Source organism: Anolis carolinensis, chromosome 6 (genome assembly GCF_035594765.1).
Source record: "Anolis carolinensis isolate JA03-04 chromosome 6, rAnoCar3.1.pri, whole genome shotgun sequence".
Classification (NCBI taxonomy): domain Eukaryota; kingdom Metazoa; phylum Chordata; class Lepidosauria; order Squamata; family Dactyloidae; genus Anolis; species Anolis carolinensis.
In genome coordinates this window covers 68,736,352-68,758,919 of record NC_085846.1, presented here as the reverse complement: position 1 = coordinate 68,758,919, position 22,568 = coordinate 68,736,352, and the positions used below count along the sequence as shown (strand labels likewise).

At 38.8% G+C, this 22,568-nt stretch overlaps 1 protein-coding gene across 2 annotated transcripts in view; it reads right to left on the bottom strand.

Moving 5' to 3' along the window:
• The window catches only part of cpne4 (copine 4), a 281,734-nt gene that overhangs the window by 127,765 nt on the left and 131,401 nt on the right, over positions 1–22,568 (bottom strand). For both annotated transcript variants that reach the window (XM_062958193.1, XM_008112771.3), the window contains exon 3: positions 357–536. In XM_062958193.1, the coding sequence (XP_062814263.1) occupies positions 357–536 (180 nt within the window). The remainder of the gene's footprint in view (positions 1–356; positions 537–22,568) is intronic.

The window sequence follows — 22,568 nt, the reverse complement described above, 5'->3', positions numbered from 1 at the left end:
TACACAATAACATAATGATTTTACAACCAAATGATGCTGCGATATCTGGCATATTGGTATATGTGATATAAGTGAGGGCTGGTGAAGCAAATTGAGGCTCAAACTAGATGTGACATCAGAAAATCCATTATGAGGTCTGTGTGTGTACATTTTGCTCTGGAGTAGGAGTGTTGTTCTTTTTTAATAGGAAGAGCTACCATAGTTACTGTGGTCACCACGCAACTAGTCAGTCTAAAAAAACCCCACCAAATTCATATCTTAAGGATATCAAATGGAGTTAGCAAGAGCTTTTACTTGTAGTTATGGATTTGACCAATGTAGGAGGAAAAGGAATTCAAGAAGGCCACAATCCCTACCTGCCCAAGAGTGCATTCCATGCCACCCAAAAAATCTGCATCTTTCAGCCCGTTGTGATTGCTGCTGATATCGTGGCATTCGAACCGTAGCCGCTGGACTTCTTCAAAATAAAAGTCCACTGTGAAAAGCTTGGAGAAGATAGGATTTATGCAGGTCCGAATCACTTCTGTCCTGTCAACCTGTTAATTAAGAGAGAGTTTACATTAGTGACTTTAGGGACATTAGGGAATTCATAATGATGGCACAAAATGGAGTAAGAGTAGGGAACAATTACAGTTTTAAACACAAAACATCTTCTTTAAAATAAATACATAACCAGAAAAAATAAAAAAGGGCATGATGGAAGTTGAGGTTTTTCTCTATGTGTGTTTCTCACTTTATTTCTTAGCCAATCAGAGGCCTGGTTGACCGTGTCCACTCTCCTCCCCTCTTATGGTGTGGGCTTGGGACCAATTCCCAGAACCTTCTCTGATGGCTTTTTAAAAAAAATGTTATGGTAAAAACTTCAAACTTTCCAAAAATCATTGGATTGGCGAAACATTCTGAAACTTGGCAGGCTGGCAGTCATAAATGTGGCCTCCAGCTAAGGAGAGTTTTGTGCTGAGAGGCCTAAAAATGACAGAGAAATGATTCTCTAAACTTTATCAATTGATGCCAATAGACTAAAACTTACTGGAATGAAAATAGAACCCCCTTCCCAAATAGAACTTCCCAGTAAAAAAAAGGAGGGCGGTGGCCACAAACCAGACCAAAAATGACACAAGTCTTCATTAAATTGCACACCCCTAATTAAAAGCAAAGACATGGGACTCAGCTGAAACTAGACCAAGAAACATTGCTTTTAAAAGGGGTTAAGAGTGGGATCAGATGGTGTAGCAGTAAGTTCTAAAGGTTTGGCAGACTCCATAGACAGTTAAAAATGCAGGCAACAATCCAGTCCTATCATTTTCATCTTGAGCAGAAAGCAGGCCTTTCACAAATGAAATATGTCTTATTTGTACCAGATGGGACAAAACATCATCATCACCACCACCAACAACAACAGAGATCTAAAAATGCTGACGTGCTATTGAAATACATTTAATCAAGCACAATCTTGTACATATTACAGAGCAATAGGTCTTGTATTCATCATGCACCTGGGTCTGTGAGGTTTGCAACCTGAACATATCCCACCTAAAGGACATTTTACTATATGGGAGCATATGATTATTTTTCACCATTTTCATTAAATATCAGTTAAATTCAGAAAGTCCAAGAAAGAAAACCTCATGTGTGGCTGGGAAGAGCCCTGTAATTTTTTTTTTTACAAGTGGAAATTAACAAATTAAACTTTCTAAGCAGCCATAATTTACACAAGTTTCCAATATAAGCACAAAGCAGTTTATACTTCTGTTGGTAATATGTTTTTATTGACCACTACACCATCACACTATTTCATCTCCACACCACAAAGCCTTCAAAAAAGATCAGCATTTGTTATAGTATTCATTGTTTGAAAATACTGGAAAGTAGCTCACATAGAATTAACTTTTTTCCAGTTATGTACTGGAAATTAATAGATACCAATTATTAATACAATTATTTCAAAAGTCTATTTGGGACCATGTTGTTAACTTATGGTTTGCTCACAGCTAGACATGCAGAAAGACAGCTGCTGGTTTCTAAATCAGCAAGACAATCTCTTCCAGGTTGTATTGGACTTTGAAGGATCTATCTATGGTGCTGATGTCAATCCTTAATATGTTTCAGCCTTTTGAATATCTTCTTAAATATTCAGACTAAAATTCAGAATGGATGAACTGACATGAAAGCCACTGTCTATCCCTGTAGATTTATAAAATAAAAGATTATATATGTGAAGCAGCCATCACAGATTGAACTGCAGCAGAAGGGAAGAAATTCAATTGTGTCCATCCATCAAAAAAAATAGACACCAGTAGTAAAATAAATTCTTCAAATCAACATATGTCTTATATAGGACTGGTTCTTGAGCCTCAAATGGGCTTTACATTTACCTTTGTGTTTGTGTTTAAACAAACATAAGATGCATCAAGTAGAAATTAAAACTTTGAATAACTGCTCTTCACGGAGCCTTACTTCGATTGTATATATCAATTGTAATTTCCATGTCTCAGGGGTTGAATTAGAAAGAGAAACTTAGCTCAGTGGTGAAAGGGTTGTATATCAGCACAAGCCTTCCATGCAGATTCAAACGATATAAGCTAGTAACTTCAATGCTGGGATCAGTGAGATTATTCTGTGTTTTAATCTATTTTTTTAAAAATCTATTTATGATGTTAACTCAATCTCAAAATCTGCTAATGGATAATATAAGCTCCAAAAATTCACACTAAAACTTGGAGTGAGTTCACTCTTCCACTGAGATGGGGTTGACCAGCTTTTTATATGAGTGGAAAGACTCAGATTCCTGGTGCAACACTCAAACCACAGCACCAAGCTGGTTCTCATATAGCAAATAAACCTGCATCATTTTTTGAATTCCCTTCCCCACTCCACCCAAACCTACTCTCTCCCTCACTCTCTTTTCTCTTTTACAAGCATAAGTACTCCAGTCTGACAGATCATTTTTTCCTGCTAAAAAAAACCTTAACTTTCTTTGAACTGCCACTTGATCGTGATCATTAGGTATTCTCAAGAGCAGATCTTTTCAAGTATATTCAAATGTGCTGCTTCAGAGAGGACCTGAATTCCAGAGGCTTGTACAGTTTCTGCAAGAAGTGTGGCTCTTCGTTAAAGTATGAGATGAAACAAGGACAAAATTTTGAGGTTATGTAGTTGAACTGATGAGGACAGGTATGAAAACTGATACATGAAAAACTTTAACTTAAGCACTTCACTCTTCTTCCTCCCCTTCTTTCAATTAATGGAATTCTTTCCTTTCGGTACTGATATTACTCCCATATCCTTCACATAACAGTCATTTCTACTGCCTCACTAGGGCACTTACCAGCACTGGGGATTACTTTTATCTTCCTTACAGATAACTGAGAACTGAACCTGGGTCCTGATACAAGGGGGGAAATTATGCTGTCCTTGTATGGCATTCATTCTTTCATTTTAACTTGTTCTTAAATTTTGGCAGCTAGGAACTGGCAAGCTTGCTGTAAATAGCTTGGAGACTCTGATGATCTTCTTAAGGTTCAAACTTACTGTTCTAACAATAAATTCCCTTAATGAAATTTTAAGCTAATTGCCATGGGACTTAACTTCATTTTGATTTATGGCTTTATTTTAATTGTAAACTCCCTTTAATATGTTGTTAGCAAAGCATGGGAAATAAATATTGAAAACAAATAAACATTCATTGCTGCATAAGAATGGAAAGTATAGGATAAATACAAATGCTCCAGTCTAAGAACTGGAGGATTCAAAGCCAATGGAATCAACATTCTACAGTAGAGTCTCGCTTATCCAACCTTCACTTATCCTATGTTCTAGATTATCCAATGCAGTCGACCTCCCGCCCGATCCACAACTATTTCTTTAGGCAGCAAGGACTGAAATTTTTACGGATTTAACTTCCGACAATGTTGTTACTGCAAGTTTATTTTATGCAATTCTATCTTTATTTGCAGTCAATTTGTTAGTAGCCAATGTTTTTGTAGTCAATGTTTTCACTACATTGAGATGTTTTGGTGCTAAATTCATAAATACATTACCATGTATTGAACTGCTTTTTTTTGTCGATTTGTTATAAAACATGATGATTTGGTGCTTAATTTGTAAAATCATTATGTAATAAGCCTTTCCTTAATCCCTCCTTATTATCCAACATTTTCGCTTATCCAACGCTCTGCTGGCCCGTTTATGTTGGATAAGTGAGACTCTACAACAGCAGACTCCACCCTCAAAACATACTTGGGGTGTTTTTAAGAAGTGGAATTGTTTTTGGAAAGCGGAGGTGATGTTGAATCTCAAGACAAATTTGGATGTCTTGGGAATAAGAGATAATTTTATTTGATTTTTCACAAGAACCATCCAAAATTAACAAATTATACATTCTGTGAAATGATGTTGAGAATAAAGCAAAATTTGAAGATTTTCCAATCTCCAAAATGACTGCTTCATGCATCTACAACCACCTTGGAGGTGGTAACAGAACAGCAGTTGGTTCTTAACAGTGAATCTATTCCAGGTTTTAGTCCAGACTTTAAAGATTCTATATAAGGTGCTCAAACCTATCTTCAAACTGGTTCCACCTCCTGCATAGTTGCTTTAAAGTTCACACTACAACCAAGAATAGATTCACAATCCTTTTGACACCAGAACTATAGACTGCTACTATGCCACCCTCTGCCATTTGCAGCCCATATATGGGGTGGTCATCAAATGTAGGGTGCAAATGAAGGGGAGCTTCAGTTGAATGTTTCAACTCTTGCCGTGTTAATGATTTCTCATAATTTTTGTCATCTTGAAAGTTATTCTATGAGTAAACATGGCAAGATATGCATCTTCAAAGCCTTCCAATAACATGTATTTCTTTGGTTACAACAGCATCAGGTAAAGTAATGAGAGCCCTGCACAGCCACTGTATTTACACCACCACATGAGTAGCTTCTAATGCTATGTGTGCCATTCAGCTCTTCCCAACACCACCTACATCTTGAACATGTGCAGAAAGGAGGTCCTCAAAGGTGTGCGTAGAGGCTTCCCCACAATTCTGAGCTCTATACTATCATAGAATTCCTGCTAGGCCAGAATTTTCCAAAAGAAAACTGTTTTCTTTCCTGCAGACATTCACACTATCTGTTCAGGGAAGAGGCCACATAGGATACCAAGTGCAGAACTCCTCAGTATCCATATGTCAATACCCACAAGTCAAACCTGAACTGAGATAATAAGGATCAATAGGCCACTAAAGAGCTTCTGCAGCACAATACAGTTTGATCCCATGTTAACTGCCATTGTTCCATTCCACATAATTCCAGGATTTGGAAATTAGTGCTGGGTACATGGAACTCTTCACTTGAGAATTTTTTCTTCAGTTGTATAGTTTAGGGCAGGGGTCCCCAAACTAAGGCCCGGGGGCCGAATGTGGTCCTCCAAAGTCATTTACCTGGCCCCCACCCTCAGTTTTATACTTAGGCTTGCCCAAAGTCTGAAATGACTTGAAGGCACACAACAACAACAACCCTAATTAACCTGACTATCTCATTGGCTAGAAGCAGGCCCACACTTCCCATTGAAATCCTGATAGGTTTATGTTGGTTGAAATTGTTTTTATTTTTAAATGTTGTATTGTTCTTTCATTGTTGTTGTTTTGCACTACAAATAAGACATGTGCAGTGTGCATAGGAATTTGCTCATATTTATTTTCAAATGATAATTCGGCCCCTCAACAGTCTGAAGGACCATGAATCGGCCCTCCCCTAAAAAAGTTTGAGGACCCCTGGTTTAGGGGTTCAAATCCTGGGAGCGGAGTGAGCGCCCGCTGTTGCTCCAGCTTCTCCCAACCTAGCAGTTCAAAAACATGCCAATGTGTGTAGATCAATAGGTACCGCTCCGGCGGGAAGGTAACGACGCTCCATGCAGTCATACCAGCCACATGACCTTGGAGGTGACTACGGACAACGCCGGCTCTTCGGCTTAGAAATGGAGACGAGCACCAACTCCCAGAGTCAGACATGACTGGACTTAACGTCAGGGGAAACCTTTACCTTACCTTATAGTTTAGGGGATTTGAGAACATAAATCCAAATCTCTTATCAAACTAGAAATCACAGGATTCCCTAAAATTGATTCTTAAAAATGGTGGTGGTTTTCAACTATTCTAATAGTGCAATGAGGATACACTCAATGTTGCAGTGTGGACCACCATGTCATGGACAATCACTCGTGGCTGGGTATGATAATCTTCCAGAGGTAATCTTGGCAATGGGCCCATAAATTACTGTGAAGATGTAGTCTGGATTTGCATGATTTTTCACATTGACATAGATTTCCAGATGGAAGACAGTCACAACCATTATTTGCTTGGCGTGCCTTACTCTTAACATGTTTCTTCCTTTTATCCTATATTTGTGCCTCTTCAAAATCCATACCACAATTGATAACAGATAACCTCCAGTTAAAACGTGCAAGCACCAAGGCAGACAATTCATAGAATTCAAATATTATTTGGAAAATCACAGGTGTGTACTACACAATACAATGGGTTTTTCATTACCAATTTTATCAAATTCCAGATTTGACAAAAGTGCTCTAATAATGCAATGGTCCCTGGAAGAGTTTGGGATTTCTCAATTTTCATATCTGAAGGTGTCTTTGAACAGGGACACCTGACCTCACAAGTCTCATCTGAGTGACAATGGAAAGGTTCACACAGGAATATCAACATTGGAGAAAATTAAAAGGAAGTGTTCTGGATGCACAAGAGAAAAGGCTATGGATTACTAGGCCACAACTTTTTTATTGGTTACAATGCAAACAGGGTTGGCAGCCATGCATGGGTTCTGATCAAGCATCGGACAGCTCGCTGCTGACCGATTCAACCAAAACAACTGTAGGGGTTGCAGGCAGTTTTCTGACCAGTTCTGACCTGGGACACTAGTACTGCTACACCCCTAATAAGCCACCTGGACACATCCCCCCCATTCCAATAAGGGGGGAAAGTACCCAAACCAGATCCAGGGCCCATGTCAAAAGCCCCCAGGTTGTGACAAAAGAACATGACAGAGAAATAACAATAACACCAACACAGGCTAAATAACTACAGGGAGAGAGCACCAACTGCCACAACATCCCTGGCCGGTAAATCGGTTAGAGCATTTGTGGTTGGGTGGTATTGAATACATTAGTTGTTAAGTTTTTCATGTTAATTAATTTTATTTATTCTGTTATTCTTTTTTATAGTGGTAATTGTATTTAGGGTAGTTGTCTAGTATGTATTTGTATATATTTTAGTATGTTTTTCCCCCAAAAGGAAACAAAAATATTAACAGAAACACTCCCCACAAAATCCAAAAACAAATCAAAACACACTAATCTAGTGCCCTGTATTTTCAAATAATATTTTATTTCAAATATAAATATTTGGGCAAATCTTCCCAAGGAATGGTTTATTACTGGCAGCCTGCAGTCAATATCCAAGAAATAAAGTTTGACAGGACTCCATTACTTTCTGGGAGTATTTCTTGACCATGACACCTGACAGAACAAATAAAGAAAGAGCATGCAAATCTACTAATTTATGCCAAGTTCTTTAAAATGTATGGACAGTGGACATTAGAGTTGTGCGCAGAAACTGTTTCCCTCCGTTTCATTCGTCCTTTTGTTATTTTCATTTCTTCAAGAGCATGTAACAGAAAGGGTCCATCCCCCAATGAAAATCAGCTTGACACGAAAGCAAGCAGGAGCTGATCCCGGCTTCTTTCCTGCTTTTCGGCATCACAGTTTACTTTTTTATTAATCCCCCAGCAAATAAAAAGAAAATCCTCATTCCCTGAAAACTACTACCAGTTACTTCTCATCTTCCAGGAGGTCATTACCCTTCCTTACCTGGAAGTGGAAACTTGTGAAGCCTCTTTAAAATGCCTTGGTTGCTGGCGTGCGCATCTGCCTGCCTGCAGCCAAGTACCTCCTTTAGAATAAGAAATAGCATTAAGAACTTGCTTGCCTCCTTTAAATGGCCCACTGAATATTACAAATTATTTTTGTTCAAACTGATTCGGGCCCAAGCCTAATTCATACCATGGGTTGGCATCATATGCGCTGTCTATGATCCCCTAGTTATTGTTGTGACCCCCCCCCCCCCCCCCCCCGGCAAAGGTTTGCAATGCCACTATCCCAGCCATTGGAATCAGGATCAAAATGTGCTGCTTTTATTTTAAATGTTAATCATTTGAAGAATTTTAGCAGCGCAGCCACAAAACTTTTTATAATCAGGAACTTCAACTTTAAAACAAGACGCACAAGAAGTCCAGGAATATATATGCCTTGTTTAGAATCTCATTGTTGCTACCCAAATTGTTCCAATTAGGCTGGATCTATACTACTATATAATCCAGTTTCTGAATCCAGATTATCTGCTTTGAACTGGTCTACACTGCCATATTATCCAGTTCAAAGAAGATAATCTGGATGCAGAAACTGGATTATATGGCATTGTAAACGGGGGCCCACTCTCACTGATTTCGCCACCAGGCATGCATTTCCCTTCATAGCTTGTATGAAATCCATCACTACATCTGCAGGAAGCATACTTCTTTTTAAAGTATTTCTGGTACACTGTAGTTACCCCTGTTGCAAATCAGATATTGCAATTAATATATTTTTGTAATAACTAAGAAGTAACAGATTTACAATCAGAACTTGCAAAAGTTATTACTTTGGATTATGACTTCCAGAATTTTACATCCAGCATGGCTGGAGTATCTTATCTTTTCCTGTAGTTTTCTTGTTGTGTCTATAGTTTTCATTTGTGACATAACTTCAACAGTTTTTAGTTGTTTTATGACTATACAATCTGTTTGGCTTTGTACCACAGGCCAGAAACTTGAGTCCTTATTTCCCCCCAAAACTAATTTAGTTACCTTCAAATCATAAAAGTAAACAGTTTTAAAAATTGTAAATATAATATAATTAATGGATTGGGACTCTAACTAGTTAATTACTTATAAAAAAATCTTCCTGAGTTCTAGTTGGGCCTAAAGAAACAACAGCAAAATAATGAAAATATGGCTTTCAGCTGGAAACAAAGCACAACAATTTACATTAATATAGTGATATTATTATAACAAAGAACTTTATCTTCTATTTAGACATTGGTGAGTTAGAAGTGGGGACACTTCATTACATTGTTCCTTTAATTAGTAGTTTAATGAATTGCCTATACATAGCAATCCAGTCGAGCCATTAAAAATCTCCCAATGAATACACCAAGGTAACCAAAGCATTACTAATATTCATTCTCAGTGATGGGTTCATGAATCACATCAATTGATACAGATCCAGTGTGGCTGTCAGTTTAAGAAATCTATCTGCCAATGACATGCTCTTAATGAAAGATTTATTAATTCACTTTCAATGGTATAATTCAAGTGGCAAATCAATTATGTCACTGAGGCATTACAAATTATAAGGGAGCATTAGAGTGCATCCTTATGTAACATGTGATGCAACAGACAGTGCCTCCTTTCAATTTTCTCTTTGGTAAATGAAAGCATTCAAATGAATCCCATAGAAAGAAGCTCCCCTGGGATTGTATTCTGATATGATTTCCCCCTTTTGACTCCACATTTTAATAATGTATCTAAGGTCCTGACCTCGGCTCAAAATCTCTGACTTAACTGCCTTGCTTATCATTTCTTTGGGTTCCAGCAGTAGAAGGGATCAGGGGTCCGGAATGTCGACCAGGATAACATTTCACTAGTCATGTAGGAAACATGTTGAACAGCCTGGGTTGACTATGTCTTGTGTGTGTGTGTGTGTGTGTGTGTGTGTGTGTGTGTGTATCTTCTGGTCAGATAACAGTTAATGACAATTCCATGAACTTCATAGGGTTTTCATAGGCAATAAATACTCAGGTTGGATCTATATGGCCCTATATCCCAGGGTCTGATCCCAGATGATAATAATAATAATAATAATAATAATAATAATAATAATAATAATAATAATCAACACAAAGACATAGTATGACACAGCAAATGAGATACATATGCTGGATTTCGTATCACAAAATCACAAGTCGAACACTTCTCAAGTGTTTAGAACTGTATGATGTATTTTCGGATGAGGATGATGATGCTGATGATTTATAGATTACCCTATTTCCCCAAGGGGACTCAGGGTGGTTTCCAACACATATGGCAAGTATATGTTCAAAGCAGATTATCTGCTTTGAACTGGATTATATGACTCTACACTACCAGGTGATCTGGGATAAACAGATAACCTGGGATCAGATCTTAGGATATAGGGCAGTGTAGATCCAGTCTTCGGCTCCTTCTACACTGCCATATAAAATCTAGATTATCTGCTTTGAATTGGATTGTATGGCAGTATAGACTCAGATAATCCAGTTCAAAGCAGATAATGTGGGTTATCTTTGATAATCTGGATTATATGGCAGTGTAAAAGGGGCCTCAGATGTGCTTTTGCCACTTTCTTCTTCACCCACAGCTGACGAAATATGTAATCGCTAGGAATTTTCTAGGTCCTCCAGGCAATTCTATGGTTTGCTTCTGCTGGAAGTCACCACAGAGTTTCCCTGGAAAACATAGGCCCTTTCCACACAGCTGAACAAAATTCCAAATGTTCTGCTTTGAACTGGAATATATGGCAGCATGGGCTCAGATAATCCAGTTCAAAGCAGCTATTGTAGAATTTTCTGCCTTGAAATTCTGGGTTATATGGCTGTGTGGAAGGGTCCACAGGCGGGATCTAAATTGTCCTATATCCCATGATCTGATCCCAGATTACCTGGCAGTGTAGATTGCCATATAATACAGATTATCAAAGCAGATAATGCACATTATCTGCTTTGAACTGGGTTATGTGAGTCTACATTCCCATATAATCCAGTTCAAATCAGAATCTGAGAGCAGAGCCTAGGATATAGGACAGTATAGATCCAGTCATAGCCAATTCCTAGAGAAGATATTCCTCAACGTCCTCCAGGTTGACTGTGGAAACTTTCAGTAAAATTGTTCATCTCAAAGGGATTCACTGTTAGCCACAATTTCCTGTTTCCAGTATAGGTTCAGGAAGTTATACCTCACAGATATGAGGATTATAATATATAACCTGATATTCATTGGCAGTCTCCCATTCAAGTATTAACCAGAGCTGTTTCTGCTTCACTTCCTAGATCAGACAGGATCTGGTGTCTTGAGAGGATTAAATCCTTGTGACTTATTTACGTATTCTAGACTGAGATGGACAAAATTTGACCATAGGATAACTGAAGCCCCCAACATCCCCACTGCAGCTAGCATCAACTTCTCAAAGGGCCAATCTCAAAACTGGAAATATCTATCAGGGTAGAGGTGGGGAGATATAAAAGGGTGAGGCAAAGAGAAAGCAGTGGGGTTGGAAGGGGTGGATATGGTCCATGCATCTCGAGAGGTTGCCCAACCTTGCTCTAGATCCATATTTACAGTAGAAGTGAAATGTACTGAAAATGTATAGCATTGTGTAGTTCAATGGGTTCATGGAAGATTGATCACACCTGCAAAAGGATGTATGTGAGATAACTTGTTTTTTTTAGAAAAAAATATTTTCAAATTGCTAAAAAAAAAAGAATGTGGGAGATACCGAAATGGAAAGATTATCTCAACTTAACTCCTCAAACTCTTGGTTTGCATTTGTTTGGTACATGTTATAGTGTTGAATTAAGATTTCCATCTTTTACTTCTAACAAGTTCCTCAGTTTAACACCTAAGCAGACAAGTACAAGAAAGTTCTCTCCCAGCTAGAAATAGCTGTTTGTTGTTGGTGTCTTCAAGTTGTTTCCGACTTATGGTAACCCCAAAGTCACATTTTCACAGGGTTTTTCTGGCAAGATTTGTTCAGTGGGCCTATGCCTTTGCTTTCCTCAGATTTCTTTATTTGTGTACTGTGAAAAACCATCACCACCACCCCTTCTTGGATAACAGGCATTTTTGGACTCCATCTGCCAATACTGTATAGGACAACCTCTGAGGATGCCTTCCATAGGTGTGGGTGCAACGTTAAGAGAGAATGTTTCTGGAACATGGCCCGGAAATCTCACAGCAACCCAGTGATTCCAGCCATGAAAGCCTTCGACACACTGTGTAGGACATTTGGAGAGTTCTAGTCCAGAAAACATAAATCTCTTATTAAAATGAAAGTAATGATTCTAATATCTCACTCTCTGGAATGCTAGAAATGTGGTGATTGATGGAAAATTTCATGGGAAGGGTTTTTTATTTTATTTTAAGGGCATTGTCCTCGTTCATCATCCCACCTCATAGCTACACACCTGAGCACATGCATATTTTTCTTCTTGTCCCATAAATATCAAATGCAGCTTCACATTTGTGTTGCATTCCCTTAGAAATGTTTTTTCAGAAAATAAGGCTGGGAATAGAGTACCATTTAAAAGGAAATCCAAGGCATCAAACATTCTGAGTGATGACAGTTGAAACTGGGCTTCCGACTAGTTGGCATGACTGAAACCTCTCAGCTCAATGCAATCTAGTGATATTTTCAGGAATGAGGTTAGAAGAATTTCTCATTGAAAACTCCTTAGAGTTCAGACACTCAGCCTTCCATATCTTGAGTAGTGGAAGATACCTTGAGAAAGTCAATCAATTAATTAATGGTAGACCTGGAAAAGCCAAAGATGCAGATAATTATGGGCACAAGAACTGTGAAAAGTTTTGAAAATGATGGCCTGAGGTTTCAAAATCTAAAGTCAAAGCAGAAATAAATCTAATCTCAAAAAATAGTTTTCAGTCAGTTATTATCTCAGTAAAAATATGTCATGAACTGTGAGATTCTACGTCTGTTTACTCAGAGGAAGGTCTTAACACAGAGATGCAAATCATGTATCATTTCAATGTTGTATGACTGCAACTCCTAGCAGGTCTAGTCAGCATAGCCAACCATGAGAAATGCTACATGCTACAATTCAACAAGATTTGGAGGGCAGCGTAATCCATGCAGCATTTTAAACAAGTGTTTACTTTATACCTTTTTAACATTGATTTGCTAAAAGCTGGCACAGCAGACAGGAGCCCTGGGACATGCAGTATGCCCCCAGCAATATTTTTCTTTGAAATGGTGCTTGTCTAAAACATGTTCTATTCAACATCTTTATTAACGACTTAGACAAAGGGTTAGAAGGCACGATCATCAAGTTTGCAGACGACACCAAACTGGGAGGGATAGCTAACACTCTAGAAGACAGGAGCAGAATTCAAAACGATCTTGACAGACTAGAGAGATGGGCCGAAACTAACAAAATGAAGTTCAACAGGGACAGATGCAAGATACTTCATTTCGGCAGAAAAAATGGAATGCAAAGATACAGAATGGGGGACGCCTGGCTTGACAGCAGTACGTGTGAAAAAGACCTTGGAGTCCTCGTGGACAACAAGTTAAACATGAGCCAACAATGTGATGCGGCAGCTAAAAAAGCCAACGGGATTCTGGCCTGCATAAATAGGGGTATAGCATCTAGATCCAGGGAAGTCATGCTCCCCCTCTATTCTGCCTTGGTCAGACCACACCTGGAATACTGTGTCCAATTCTGGGCACCACAGTTGAAGGGAGATGTTGACAAGCTGGAAAGCGTCCAGAGGAAGGCGACTAAAATGATTAAGGGTCTGGAGAACAAGCCCTATGAGGAGCGACTTAAAGAACTGGGCATGTTTAGCCTGCACAAAAGAAGGCTGAGAGGAGACATGATAGCCATGTATAAATATGTGAGGGGAAGTCATAGGGAGGAGGGAACAAGCTTGTTTTCTGCTGCTCTGCAGACTAGGACGTGGAACAATGGCTTCAAACTACAGGAAAGGAGATTCCATCTGAACATCAAGAAGAACTTCCTCACATTGAGGGCTGTTGGACAGTGGAACTCTCTCCCCCGGACTGTGGTGGAGGCTCCTTCCTTGGAGGCTTTTAAGCAGAGGCTGGATGGCCATCTGTCGGGGGTGCTTTGAATGCGATTTCCTGCTTCTTAGCAGGAATAGATGGCCCATGAGGTCTCTTCCAACTCTACTATTCTATGATTCTATGATTTTATGTTTCATCAACATGAAATGCTTAGAAAGATCTGATCTACTGGATATCGTAGACATTTACACAAATCTGTTGTGCAGTGTTAACAATGGACTCTGTAGAAGAGGCTTCAGCTATACTTCATAAAAAGGAAAATCAGTCTGTTCAGCAAGCCATGCAAATGCTGATTCATTATCCATATTTTTTTATACCTATTTTATGTACTTATATACCCAGAGCCATGTAAAAATTTCTCAGTCATAAGTGGAAAAATTTAGGAAGCTCTGCCTTGATTCTCCAGGGATGCAGGAATAATTTTTTTCTACATTTTCCTCTTCCCAGTATACTTAAGCCAAGAACAGCCTTTGTTAAAGCTTTGTTAAAGAAATTTCCAATCACTTCTTGATATTTTTTTTTAAAAAAACTACGCCCACTAAACCAAACATATGTTGGGAAGAAGCATAGCAGAATTGGACACTACATTTCCCAAAGTGCATGAGAGGACTTTTAAAGCAATTTTATAGGAAGAGTTAATCAGGGAATAAGTATGTGGCTCTCCAAGGTCCAACAAGGGGGGAAGCTACCCCCCTTCAGACATATAGGCCAGGGGTGTCAAACTCATTTTCATTGAAGGCCACATCAGCCTTACGATTGCCTTCAAAGGGTTGTTGAATCCATGGAGGGAGAATCCATAGATACAGAAGTCCAACTCATAATTTTTTTTTTTACATAGCAGTCAGTGCTCTTTGGTTTTAAGCTGGTTTTGGGTCCCCAACTGTTATTGAACAACAACTCCCAGTACTTTGGATTATGCACTCTGTGGACTGGGGATACTGGGAATTGCAACCCAACAGCCCTTGTAAATCTGAGTTTGGGGACTGTTAAAGGACATTTTAACATCAGGCATCATATTCACAAGCCTTGTTTGTAAGTTCAAACCCCACCCTCCTGACTAAACAGAACAAACTACAACCTTCCAGATTTTACTGTATAACAACTCCCATCTGTTCCAGTCATGATGTCAAATGATGAGAAATACAGGAGTTGTAGTTTAGCATCTGGAGGGCCACATAAAATGACAGGGCAGTCTAGATTTGGCCCTTGGGTTTGACACGTGGCATAGACTAACAATGTAATGCTGGAAAATTTATGGTTCCAGATTGGAAGCCAGCAAGACCTTGCCCTTAAGAGAAACAAAACAAAAAAATTGAGACATAGCTCATGTCTTCCAGACACAGCTTAGAAAGCCATAAGCCTATTAATCCAAAAAAATGACCTTTACTTGGCTATAGATATGAATTTCAAAGGAGTGCATGGTCATAATGATAGATTGATAGGCCTTTCCCTGGGAAAAAATAGAGGGAAAGGTTAAAATGAATGTGAGACCCAATATTGGTAGTAAATCTCGCTCTGTATGATCCTATTTATGTAGACAACACAACAAGGTGTTTCAGACAGTGCTATCAATAAAAAAAACATTGGTAGTTTTTCCTCCACTATGAGTTTGTGCACAAAAGACAAAGGAAACAGTGTGACAATACGTTTAGGGTTTCCAGCAGAAGACAACAACATGCCATGAATGAGGGAGACACAGGGTGCATCTACACCAGTGGTTCTCAGCCTGTGGGTCCCCAGATGTTTTGGCCTTCAACTCCCAGAAATCCTAACTGGTTGGGATTTCTGGGAGTTGTAGGCAAAAACCCATGGGGACCCACAGGTTGAGAACCACTGATCTACACTGTAAAATTCATGCAAATTAACACCATGTTGACTGGCATGGCTCAATGCTATGGAATCATGGGAGTTGTAGTTCCACAAGATATTTAGCCGTCTCTGCCATAGAGTATGGATTTCTTATCAAACTACAACTTTCATGATTCCTCAGCATTGAGCCATGGCAGTTGAATTGATGTCAAATTGCTTTAATTTTATAGTGCAGATGAACCCCACAGGTCTAGGCTCAGGCCCAGTTCTATGTATTAGTATTATATCCCAGCTAGCTTTGGCCCCTGTACCTGACCCTGGGTTCGCCTTTGACCAGGATGAAGAATATGTTGACATTTCCCCGAGTCGGCTTGACCCGATGAATTTGCAGCTGCCGCTTGTTGACGGTACACAGCCAGCTCTAATTTAAAGGGAGTGTGTTGTGGATAACTCTACTCCCTTGCCAGACGTCTCTAACTCACCAGAGTCTGTGTCCTTCAACCGGAGAGAGTATCTAAACAAGCAGAGATCTGAGAAACAATCGCTCAGGAGAAGTGCCCACTTGGCTGAGCGTGGAGACTCTTGCTAGAAGCCTTTCCCTTGTGAACTTTGGGAAGGAAGGCCCAACCCCCTTCTGCTTTTGTGCACCAAAACACTAGCAAAGCATCCCTTAATAATTAATAATTCATTAAATAATAATTAAAATACTGTTATAAACACAAGCAAAGCTTTGGAAGGTGCACACTGGGCGAGGGAGGAGGCGAGAAAGGCGCGTGCAGGGCAAGGGAGGAGGAAAAGGCATGCGCTTTTCCCTCCTTCTCCTTCGTGCCGCACACGCCTTCCTTGGCAGAGGAGGGAGCCTCCACCGCGAGGGCCAGATAAATGGCTACGATGGTCTGCATGTGGCCCACGCGGTGTAGTTTGGAGACCCCTGCCCTTAGGCATAGGGTGTCTCAGAGGTCCCTACACCAGAGACTGAGAACATTCTCCTCAAGAAAACTGTTATCTATTCTCCTCAGAAACATCCATGTCTGGCAGCTTCAGAATCATTAAGTTACCTTTCAAATTTTAAATATGAACTTTATTGTGGGGAAACCAAGTTAGTGCCTGGGTGGAGTTAAACCCAGGAACTGTTAATAAATCGTTATCATTGCCCTAAAAGCAACAGTGTAGACATTAATTCTGTGGAGTTCCATGTTCTAAAAGAAGACATCCAGCATCCTCCAAGCTGACAGAAGGTTTGGATGTGTTAACGCCAAAGATACCTTAACAGCAGCTTGGGTGAGACAGCACAAGGGTAGTAGAAGCTTATGGCTTTCATGTCAGTGGAAGAGTGCAGACTTTAAAAGAGCTATCCAAGGTGCTGAGATTCATATCTGAAAATAGGTTCAGCACCTTGGATGTCTGCCTTAAAATGTAAACCAAAGACCAGAATGGAGTCACCATTCTACTGGCATGTAATCCACCAGCTGCCACTGGTAGGTGTTCTGCCTTAAGCAGTACAATGCTGCTGGTCGGCCCATTACCAGGAAATGTGATTAATGCTTTCATCGTGTGACATTGTGTTAAATAAGGGGAAAAGACAAATGTTTTGGCCTGATGGGAAAAGAATAAAGGCTCTGGAAGTCTGAAAGAAGCGGGTAGAACTGCCTTAGATAGAATCTGTGCAGCACATTGTTCAGGCCAGTGTCTTAGTGCCAGTCATCCTAAATACAACCTTGGGGAATGACGGAATAATTAACATAGACAGAACTGTACTATCCAGTTTCAAATAGAGAGAAGACTAATGCAAGAGATCCCATCACAGATATGCTGACAGGAGAAGAAAATACAAAAAGTGGGCTTCAAACAATCCTCTCCAAATCCAGTCCCTTTATACTTGTTATTAATAACAGAGAACCATGGCTCCCAATACTTTCTATTATTTTCTTCATAAGATTGTCTTCTTCCCACATCAGGAGCAATCAGATAAGGCAGCTGAGCAGGTTAGGTGAAATGTACTTAGCCATACAAAAGTGAAAAACTGCGATGAGCAAAACTAAAAGTAATTCAGCCATTAATCCTTTGTTACCTTTTGTCAGCTAACATTTTTAAGAGCATGCAGTACGAAAGATGTATCATCATATCTTTGGCTGATAATACAGGAGAAACATTCCAGACTTGAGATTTGTTTCGTGATGCCCTGAGGCAAAATCAAACAGGTGAACGAATTTAGAGCCATTATGAAAAAAATAATGGAGAAAAAGTCAGAGAGATCTAGGTATTTTATGGTTTTTGAAGTACAGTAGAGTCTCACTTATCCAAGCTTCACTTATCCAAGGTTCTGTATTATCCAAGGCAGTCTGCCTTTCAGTAGTCATTGTTTTTGTAGTAAACGTTGCAATGTTTTGGTGCTAAATTCGTAAATACAGTAATTACTACATAACATTACTGTGTATTGAACTGCTTTTTCTGTCAATTTCTTGTAAAACATGATGTTTTGGTGCTTAATTTGTAAAATCATAATGTAATTTTATGTTCAATGGGTTTTTTTCTTAATCCCTCCTTATTATCCAAGATTTTCGCTTATCCAATGTTCTGCCAGCCCGTTTATCTTGGATAAGTGAGACTCTACTGTATTAGTCTGTTCAGCAAAAAAAAAAAAAAAAAAAAAGAGGGAAAGGACCAGGAATGATGGAATCTAGTATCGCCTTTTGGATTTGATTGGTTTATCTTCACATACCTTTATGTTAATAGTAATCCACTTCTCCAGTTACACTGAAGTAGGAATTACAACCATGGGCATATTAGAATTGGAAGGTTGTGGACAGTCAGGTCAGAGTACAGTATAAAGCAGGCATGGGCAAACTTTGGCCCTCCAGGTGTTTTGGACTTCAACTCCCACAATTCCTAACATCTGATAGGCTGTTAGAAATTGTGGGAGTAGAAATCCAAAACACCTGGGGGGCCAAAGTTTGCCCATGCCTGGTATAAAGGCTAACTGAGCTGTTGGAATTTAAAGCACATCTAAAGAGCTATCTCTTCTGGCAAGGCTACTCAATCAGCTTTAACTATGAATTTTAAACTCACATCTTATGTTTAATTTATTTTAATCTCTGTTCTATGTGTTTTAATACATTTATTTCATAGAAATACATTTTAGTATGTGGGGCCACGGTAGCTCAGCGGTTTAAACTGCTAGCTGCAAGAAATCTGTCAACCCCAAGAAACGGGGTGAGCTCTCGACTGTCAAGCCCTAGCTCCTGTCAACCTAGCAGTTCAAAAGCATGCAATGTGAGCAGATCAATAGGTACCGCCTCAGTGGGAAGGTAAAAGGCTGACTTGTGCAGATATGTGAAACATACCAGCAACAGATTAGAGATATCTACAGATAAGAAGCTCCTAGGCACGGAAAAATGGGACAAGAGCACCTCCCCATGGTCAGAAGCTGAGCATCACCTCCAGACGCCAGAATTGAAGAGTGGGGGAAGATCTTTACCTCTGTCTGTGTATTGTATGCCATTGTGTAAAAGAAATTGAGTGTTTGCCTTATATGTGTTCTGTAATCCTCTCTGAGAGAGGATAGAGAGGAATATAAATAAAGTGTATTATTATTATTATTATTATTATTATTATTATTATTATTATTATTATATAAAATGTGTATAACTATGTGTTTTAGCTATTTTGTGACATGTCTCAAGCCAAAAGGAGAAGAGGATAGGATTCTTCTTCTTCTTCTTCTTCTTCTTCTTCTTCTTCTTCTTCTTCTTCTTCGTCTTCTTCTTCTTCTTCTTCGTCTTCTTCCTATTATTATTATTATTATTATTATTGTATTATTATTATTCAGATATATGCAAATTATGATCCAGGTTATACATTTTCAGGGACATCTATCTGTCTATCTATCTATCTATCTATCTATCTATCTATCTATCTATCTATCTGTCAATGTATGTATGTTTATTGCAAGGTTGTTGCAAGGTGAAGTGGTCTTCTGCAATGTCACTGGGAAAGAAAGGTGGCATCTATATGAGGGGAATGGATGAAGGAAGGAAAGAGTTATAAAGAGAGCCATGTTGCCATGGAGGCATTGTGAGGTAAGTCTTCTTAGAACTGGAAAGGAAAGGGAATGGAGGAAGGAAAGAGAAAAAGAAGGGAAAGAAAAGAAAAGGGAGAGAGAGAAACAGGCAGGGAGAAAAGGGAGGGAGTGAAGGAACAGAAGAGAAAGAAGAAAAGGTATGAGGAGATGGAAAGAAAGACAATAATAATAATAATAATAATAATAATAATAATAATAAACTTTATAACCCGTCACCATCTACCCGAAGGGACTCGGGGCGGCTTACAAAAGCACTCCAGGGTGCAGCATATATGCAATATAAAGCGGTACATGAGTATAAAACAACGGTACATGAATAAGAGAGAAGAGATGAAAGCAAGGGGGCAGCAGCAAACCCTTGTGCCGGCAGGATGGCTAACCTGGGGAGAGCGGGTGAGCTCCCTCTGTCAACTCCAGTTCCCCATGCCGGGACATGAGAGAGGTCTCCCACAAGGATGGTAAAACATCAAACATCTGGCCGTCCCCTGGGCAAAGTATTTGCAGATGGCCAATTCTCTCACACCAGAAGTGACTTGCAGTTTCTCAAGTCGCTCCTGACACACACAAAAATATCACAGTCTAGCCATTCAATTTTCTGGAGAAATTAGTGTATTGGAATATTGGTAATAATGTAAAGAAAGTAGAATATACTTTTCTATTTAACAAAAAAGACTACTCCTTAAAGAGCATATTTTTTAGGAATCACATACCTAACAAGGCTGTACGTGATATGAATATCAGCAATTTAACTTTTTTGCTGAGCTATAACTGCAGCAACGTCAGCTTCATTCAATTACTCTCTGTATCACTTAGCAAATCCGTTTCAAGCTGAAATAACCTGACTCAGTACTAGTTAAGCAATTTATTTCACTAAAGAGTATATGTGAGTCAATGTTTCACATTTTGTTTTGACAACTTGTACTAGAGAGTGATTGAGAGGCAAGGGATTTTGTGAAATAGAAATATGCTTTCTAACACATTCATTTTTAATCCATTTTAAAATACACATATACTTAATGGAGTAGGCTCTCATGTCCTATATTTAACATATTACTAGATTGAGGTACATTAGCCCAGGTTGTTACAGATAAACACACACACACACACTGACAACCTTGTGCCCAACATTTGGAGAAAAGTCGTGATATAAATGAAAGTTGAGTATCTCTTATCTAGAAATCTGAAATATTCCAAAATCCCAAATGGTCCACATGGATGGAGAGATGGTAATACCTTTGCTTTCTGATAGTTTCATGTTCAGACAGTAGATTTCAGGCACAAACATTAATATTGTGCATAAAATTATTTTCAGACTATGTGAGGAGCCGCTGTTAGCACAGTGGGTTAAATCGCCACCTACAAAAAATCTTGCCAACTGGAAGGTCAGCAGTTCAAATCATGGGTTGGGTGAGCGCCCGCTGTCAGCCCCAGCTTCTGCTTACCTAGCAGTTCGAAAACAGCAATATGAATAGATAAATAGGTACCACTTTGGCGGGGAGGTTAAAAGGCACCTTGAAGACATGCTGGCAATTCGATCAGGAAGGCATCCATAGACAACAGGATCCTCGGCATGGAAAAATGGAACAATAGCATCTTCTCATGGCCGAGTCAAGCACGGCCTCCAGATGCCGGAGATAAAAAAAGACGGAAGCCTTGTCTCTGTCTATGTACTGTCTGTCTTTATTGTTAATTGTATTGAATGTTTGCTGTATATGTATTCTGTAATCCGCTCTGAGTCCCCTCAGGGAGAGAGTGGAATATAAATAAAGATGATGATGATGATGATGATGTGTATATGAAACATAAGTTCCATCTTCAAGATACCTTATTATGAATGTGCAAATATTTCAAAATGCAAAATAATAATAATAATAATAATAATAATAATAATAATAATAATAATAATAATCCCAAACACTTCTGGTCCTATGCATCTTTGATAAGGTGCAACCAACCTGTATATTGCAATCCACAAATTTCAGGATGGATAGAGATTTGTTATTTTATTAAGAAGTATGGCTATCAGAATATCTGTTTTAAATTTAATTTAATTGGGTACTTGGGCCCATCTTTGGACCCATGGCAGGAGAAAGGGAAATAATAAAGGGCTGAGCTCTGAAATCCCAAACTGGGTGGCTGCGATAATAACACTACCTTTGCTTTCTGAGGGTTCAATGTACACAAACTTTGTTTCATTCCCAAAGTTAAAATTGTGAATAAAGCAGCCGTCAGACTGTTTGCGCAAGATATAGATATGAAACATAAGCCATACATCTCCAAAACATGTCATTTTGTACATACAAAGATTTCAAAATTTAAATAAATATGAAATCTAAAACACTTCTGCTCCCAAGTATTTTGGATAGATGCTGCCTGCAAAGATAATTTAATTTTGTTGGACCAATTCCTCTGTATATTTCTCTTGCTATGTAGTATTTCTATAATAATAATAATAATAATAATAATAATAATAATAATAATAATAATAATAATAATAATAAATAATAATAATAATAATACTTTATTTATATCCTGCTTCATCTCCCGAAGGACTCAGGGTGGCTTATGCTGGGACAAGCCCAAAACAGTACTACATCAATAAAAACAGTAACACAATAAACTCACAGTATAATAACACATCTTCCAAAAGTTAAAATAACTTAAAACATAGACAGTAATCCCAATCAGTAGTTAAGCTGATAGTTTTTCTTTCTGT